Raw genomic sequence first — 7,162 nt, forward strand, 5'->3', positions numbered from 1 at the left:
AAAAATTTAAGTTACGAAAATTTTAAGTTAAAAATCTTAGTTATGCATGTTGGTTACGTGTGGAATTTATGGGAATTGCAGTATGCCTCTAAGAAGAGCTACATGTCAGACTAACAACGAGGATGCCGATCCAGAGGGCAATGGACCAGAAGGTGCTCTGGGAATCCACCACCACCAGTAGCACTTACATCAATCGAGAGTACCAGTGTTGACATGCTGGCAGGGATTACACGGTTACTCGATAGTCACGCTGGGCATCCTAAGAAGTCCCACGAAGAAGATGTAGCTGAGAGGTTCCAGAAGCAGGGACCGAATGAGTTCTGGGGAACCACTGATCCACTTGTTGCTAGGGAGTGGATTTTCTCATTGGAGACCATATATGTGTATATGGGGTTGCAGGATACTGACAACGTTTGTTGTGCAATATATATGCTGAAAGAAGATGCCGCTCTTTGGTGGGAGGGCGCAGTGATTGGCTTGGATTTGACAGCATTGACTTGGGAGAACTTCAAGAACACCTTTTTCGAGAAGTATTTCACTGAGGATGTGCACAGTCAGTTGGTCCGTGATTTCATGAGTCTTCGACAGGGAGACAAGTCTGTTGTAGAGTTCGAGAAATGGTTTGAGCGTGGGTGCCACTTCGTGCCCATGATTGCTAAGGACGAGAAGGAGAAGTTGAGACATTTCACAGATGGCTTGAGGTATGATATCAAGAATGACGTGTATATGGAGGTCGTGATGACCTACAAGGCAGAAGTTAACAGGGCTTTTTGGTTAGAGAAAGGATGAATGGAAATGCAAGCAAACAATCAGAGGAAGAGACAGCTTAAGCAGCATTTTGGTGATCAGTCTTCGCAGTAGCCAGCGAAGAGACTATTTACTGGGCCATCGAAGGGCCCAAATCCTCCAAGGCAGCAGCAGCAGGGGGCTGTCACCCCTAGCACCGGAATGCTACCTCTATGTCAGAAGTGCCAGAGATCCCATCCAGGACCGTGTATTGCTGGATCCGGCAAATGTTGTCATTGCAAGGAGCCTGGACATGTTATGCTGAAATGTCCTAAGAAGAGGAATGCCACGGGGCATGTCTATGTGATGCAGGCAGACAAGGCAGATCCGGATACTTCTCGCATCTCGGGTAATCTTAATTTACGTCTTTAAAAATTTTAACAAGTAGAATGGTTAATTAGTATTTTCATGTGTACTTGTTTCTATCCGGCACTCGATTCAATTTCGAGTTTAAGGGGGGAGAATTGTAACGCCCGAAAATTTGTTACGTAAACCCGTATGCATAACTAGGGAATTTAATGATTTAAAAAAAATAAAAAGGGGTTAAATGATTTTTATGTGCTATTATGTGAATTATGTATTTATTTGCATGATTTCAATGTTATTTTAGCATTTAACCCGTTATTATGAAATTTATGAATTTCTTTGATAAAGGTAATTTTGCGATCGCGTAGACGGGACAGTGGACAAATGAGATAAAGGTTTTCATCCAAAATTCATGACTAGGATTTTCAAGAGTTATAAATTATTATTTTATGATTTTATTTTTATAAAATATGAGTTAGTATATATATATATGTATAGAAGCCAATTTTTCACAAAAATAAGCCATTTTAAGGGCTTTTAAAATGTTTTCAAAATCCCATACTTATATATTATGAAAATTATAAGTTTTTAATCTGATAATTAGTGGGCTTAAGTATTTTTTAACTTAGTTTAATTTATTAATTGAGCCCAACCCATTAAACATACAAATACATATCAAATATTAAGCCTCATTCTTCCCCATAATCACGTGAACACCTTCTCAGCCGCCTCCATCAGATTTCACATCCTCCATACACACACTCACACACACTTTAACATAAATTTTGAGAAATCTCGAAGGTTCGACGCCCTGTATGCCTCGGAAGGCGATCTACACGACGGTAACGTAGTTTCAAGTGAATCTAACGCAAAGGCACGTTCGAATACTTCTTGCTCACTATTTGAATAATATTACACTATTTTCAATCTTGAGTGATCTGATGCGCTCAGCCATAAGGTTTATGTTAGTGCCCTTCATACTAGTGCGGTATCCAGTGTTGTTCACGAGTGGTGCTCTTTGGGTTTCACTTTTCGCCACAAGAGAGATCAGCAGTGGATTTGAGTATTTTTAGTGTTAGCTGAGCCAACATTGTTTGCTCATATCCAAGGAATTCATCTTTCTGATCCGAAGACACAAAAGTTAGCCCGGCTTGCTCAGGGAGACAACACCTATGGTTTCCATTTTCAGTCTGATGGTTTGTTGTGTTTGTCTGGTAGAGCGGTTGTGCCTGATGATTCTTCTTTGCATGAGGAAATATTTTCTCAAGCTCATCGTAGTAGATTCACCGTACACCCAGACGGTGCTGAGATGTACAAGGACCTACGCACGAGATTCTAGTGGAAAGGAATGAAGCTCAATGTTTACCAATATGTTTCGTGATGTCTTGTTTGTCAGCTGGTTAAGGCGGAGCATCGTCGATCGGGTGGTCTGATTCATAGTTTGGAAATTCCGGAATGGAAGTGGGAGCATGTGACGATGGATTTTTTTACCCACTTGCCGATGTCTTCCAAGTAGTGTGATGTCATTTGGGTTGTGGTGTACAGATTGTTCAAGTCTGCTCATTTCCTCTCGTACAATCGCGACTTTAGTTTTGATCGCATGGCAAGATTGTACATCCAGGAGATTGTGCATTTGCATGGAGTGCCGCTATGTATTGTCAGTGATTGAGATCCGAGTTTCACCTCACGAAGTTTTCAGCGAGCCTTGGGTACCACCTTGAGTCTCAGCACAACGTATCATCTAGAGATCGACGGTCAGTCCGAGAGAACTATTCGAACATTAGAGGATATGCTGAGGGCTTCAGTGATGGATTTTGGGTTATCCGAGCAAGATCATCTACCGATGATAGAGTTCGCTTATAACAATAACTATCATCGCAGTATCGACATGGCACCGTTTGAGGCTCTTTATGGTCACCATTGTCGAACAGCCTTATTTTGGGATGAAGTAGGGGAAATACAGGTTGAGAGACCAGAGTTGTTTCAGTAGATTGTGGATAAAGTTGAATTGATCAAGAAGAGGGTCAAGACTGCACAGGATCGGCAAGCCAGCTATGCCAACACTAAGCGCAGACCTTTACACTTTGAGTCAGGGGAGCATGTTTTCTTGCGATTTTCACCTTTCCAAAAGGTGATGATATTTGGTCTCAAGGAAAAGTTAGCGCCAAGGTTCATTGGTCTGTTTGAGATCTTGGAGAAGGTCGGAGATGTGGTTTACTGTTTGGCGTTACCACCGTATATTTCCAGCATTCACAACGTGTTCCATGTGTCATTACTTTCGTCAGTACATTGCAGGTGAGTTGCACAGTCTGGATGATCTGATCGTGTCTGGATCAGTAGATATGGATTTTATTTGACAACTCATGGAGATCGAACGATCCGAACGTATTACTTAAACAGTAACGTCACAACGATGGATGTGTTCGGAGGGGGTTAATTGGGGTGATCGGACGATCCGATAGCATGGATCGCACCATCCGATCTATTCCTATAAATAAGGGTCGAGAGCCCCCATTTCCACTTGCACCATTTCCTCTCCTCTCTCTTTCTTTCTCGGTTTTAGGGAATTTTAAGCATCTTATTGGAGGGCCGGGACTGGCGGGGCGCTGCAGAGATATTAGAGGAGCAATGCCTAAATTTTGAGGCAGTCGCCATCAACAAGCTGACGACGGACGAAGGTATAAAACTGGATCCCTATAGAGATTAGGGAGTATGTAATTGTTTAGTTAAGGCTTTTAGAGTATTATAAGTGATATGGTGATTATTGCTTATAGGCTTGGATTTTGAGTACATGGACTTCTAGATTGCTATGGTGCTTGAGTTTTCTGGATAGAGGTATGGACGTATTATACGAGATACCAGGTTGAATATACATGTATTATGTTTACATGTTTTCTATGGCATTTTTTATATGCATTGATATTATGATGCATGCATGAATATTTTGAGCTTTATGCCTTGATTTGCATTGTCGTAGTAGGGGTCGCTCAGTCCCGTATTTTTTAGTGGATGGATACCATGGATTTGGGTCCGGATATATCCAAAATTTTATTCTATGGGAGGCACCTCCTGATGCGACGGCTCAACATGCTACATACCATGGCGCTTTGACTGATCAGTCTTCTTGATAGGTTTTCTAGTACCCGTCATATTGCATGTGCATGCATGGTATATTTATATTCGTACTTCTGTACCGAGCGTTTCATTCTCACGTCTGTAGTATTTGGTGTTGGAGACCCTATTCTATAGGGAATGGCTTAGGTTGGACGGACCCGAAGGTAGCAGTCGTTAAGCTGCAGTGGTTCTGTTGTTTTGCCCGGTTCTGTATCAGGTTGTTAGATTTGGATTTTAGTGTTTTTCATTCGATGGGATTGTAAAATATTATTCGATTTTATCCTGGTTGTTCTGCCGGTGATTTTTTATTTATGTTTTAAGTTTCTGCTAGATTTAATTATTTGCGTTTTAAGATTTAATTGCATGCAAAAGACTCTGTTAGTAGTTGATTCCGATTTGGTTCCCTACCGATCCCATCAACTGATATCAAAGAAGTCTACCACCAAACCGATCCCATCAAGTGGCATCAGAGCGAGGTTACTTCTCTTCTCAGAACATTATTTCAAATGGCTTCTTTGAGTGAGATCGCCAAGAGCTTCTGGTACACCACTGTGGACAACTGCACGGCCAAGACTATTGAGACGGGCACTACGGCTAAGAATCTTTGGAAGCAGTTGATCAAGCTTGGCGAGAGGAAATAAAAACTAAAGAGAGCTAGAGTCCATTAATTGAGCTTATTGAAGAACCCTGCTGATCAGATAGATCCACAAATAAAGATGAAGAGAGCATCTTCATGGCTCATTATGATCAACCATCCATCAGTGAGCGAGCATCAAAACAATCTTCCACAAGTGGACATGTATTCGAATTTAACTCCAATAATTTTTCACGAGAGAAGTTAGCTAAAGTACTTCATGACATGACTAATGAGTACCAAAGACTGTTCTTAGCATTTGAGGAAGTCAAAGAAAAGCAAAATGAACTACCAGACAGCTCAACTGAACCCGACTGGGAAATGTCAGTCGAGAAGATCAAATCTAAAGGAAGAGATTGTTAAGCTCGGGACTGAAAATGATAAGTTACAAGTTGAGAGTCAGCAGTTAAAATCAAAAAATCTAAGGCTGGCTGAATTGATTCAAACTTGGAATAAGTCCTCTGTTTCTATAACTGAGATACAGGAGTCACAAAAGCATGTTGGAGACAAGACTGGTCTCGGATTTTTGAACAATGACTGTCTTGTTGAGTCTAGTACTCAACCAAAACTGGACATATGCAAAGGAAAATATATTCACTTTGTCAAATCCAGTTTGCTACATGAACAGAGTTTTGGCAGATGAACAGAGTAGTCTTGAACTACAAAACTTGAAATCTTCGAACAATGTCCGGAAGTTTGGAATGGGATATGTGCCACAGAGCTCTTGTGTAAGGCAAGACTGAAAATCCAGTCAAACCGACCACATCTTGATGACTGGACAACACAACCGTAGACCGTAAGAAAATCTTGTTCAAAGAAGATATATGTGGAACTTATAGACGTGGAAAAGATGAAATCCCACACTACTTAACTAGCATATTCACGAACACATCACCACAACACAATGCATATAATACACGTAACCCACAATTCAGTTCATATTATTTACCTCACCAGCACACAAAACACAAGGAAACAAACCATATGGAATACATTCAATGATGGATCAGTTCGGTTAATAAAAGTTTGAATTCCTAAAGGACTAGTTCATCGAGGACTCACGTAGACTTGGGTACCATAGTCTATTTTGATTTTGTTTTTACATGTGACAAGAACCGAAGAAAGTCAATAAATCAGTTCGGCATGAGCGAAATTGATCAAATATAAAATAAAACTGATATAATACCAAAAATTGAGATTTTATAGAAAACTAGTTTAGAGGTAAACTGAAGTGAGGGGGAACTTCAGTATTGAATTATTTACAAAGAGTTGCTGATCAGGCTGAATACTTCATAAAATCCTTAAGACAAAAACTAATAAAATATCTTGATTCATGACTAAGCTTTCTTATCCTTGTCTTTTAAATTTAAGCATTAATTAGTTTTATTATTTCAATTTTCTTCGTGACTGTTGATATGTTTATGCAATGTTAGGTTTGATCATTCGTAAGTAATACTTTGCATGAATTGAAATAACTAGAACAACATAGCAAATCAGTAATAGACTATATTTATAATTGATATTTTTCAATATCTATTTCCACTTTACTGCCATAATCCAGTAGCTCATCCAGGTGCCCAGTTCACCTGTAGATGCCTCCAAAAATTCTGTAGTAGAGTAGTTCTTGTCAGAGTCTGACGCTCTTTCATGAGCATCAGGAGAAACACCTAAAAAACTGAAGATGTCTTCAGAATTGGAAGTACCAAGTCGTTGCTTATATTTCATCATCCTATTGTCTTCAACTTGAGGAAGAGGAGCAGCCATGAGAGACTGCAACCTCTTCACCTTAGTCTTGATGGATTCCGTCTTCACAAAGACGATGTTTTCGTATTTCTTCTTTTGTGCTTTTAGACTGGCCTCTGAGTCCTTGATTTGAGCTGATCATATACCTGCCATTTTGATACTATGACAAAATTCAGGGAATATGTATCTCTTTTATAAATATATTCTAAGCATATGAAAAGTCTCACACATGCTCACTGTTTTCTACTATAAAACTTTCAGGTATTCTTGAGAATATGTGAGAGGCAAACATGATCCCTTAGTACAAAGTCCATCAAATGGAATCAATTATTTTAAGGAAGGAAACAAAGACGTGATTACAGAGATCAGTTCGGAAAGTACTAATTAAATTTTTCTTCAAGAAAAAAAAATATATCATTTCATTAATGGTGGGGTGAATGCAATATTCACAAACAAGAAAGAGACGAAATTGTTTTGAGAAGAGGACAACATGATTGGAGAGAGATGACTAAGAGATACAAAGCTGAGAGCATTCTTTCAGTAGGAGAACTGGAAGAGCAGTCGAAGTGCTTCAACTGC

The 7,162-nt window shown here is 39.7% G+C and overlaps 1 protein-coding gene across 1 annotated transcript; it reads left to right on the forward strand.

Annotated features, from left to right (window-relative positions):
• The first annotated feature begins 213 nt into the window (after positions 1-213).
• On the forward strand, positions 214-789 carry LOC140861501 (uncharacterized). The gene has a single exon (XM_073264523.1). The coding sequence runs from the start codon at positions 214-216 to the stop codon at positions 787-789; it is 576 nt and encodes a 191-aa protein (XP_073120624.1).
• Positions 790-7,162: the final 6,373 nt, after the last annotated feature.

This window comes from Henckelia pumila, chromosome 4 (assembly GCF_033568475.1).
Source record: "Henckelia pumila isolate YLH828 chromosome 4, ASM3356847v2, whole genome shotgun sequence".
NCBI classification, from domain to species: Eukaryota; Viridiplantae; Streptophyta; class Magnoliopsida; order Lamiales; family Gesneriaceae; genus Henckelia; species Henckelia pumila.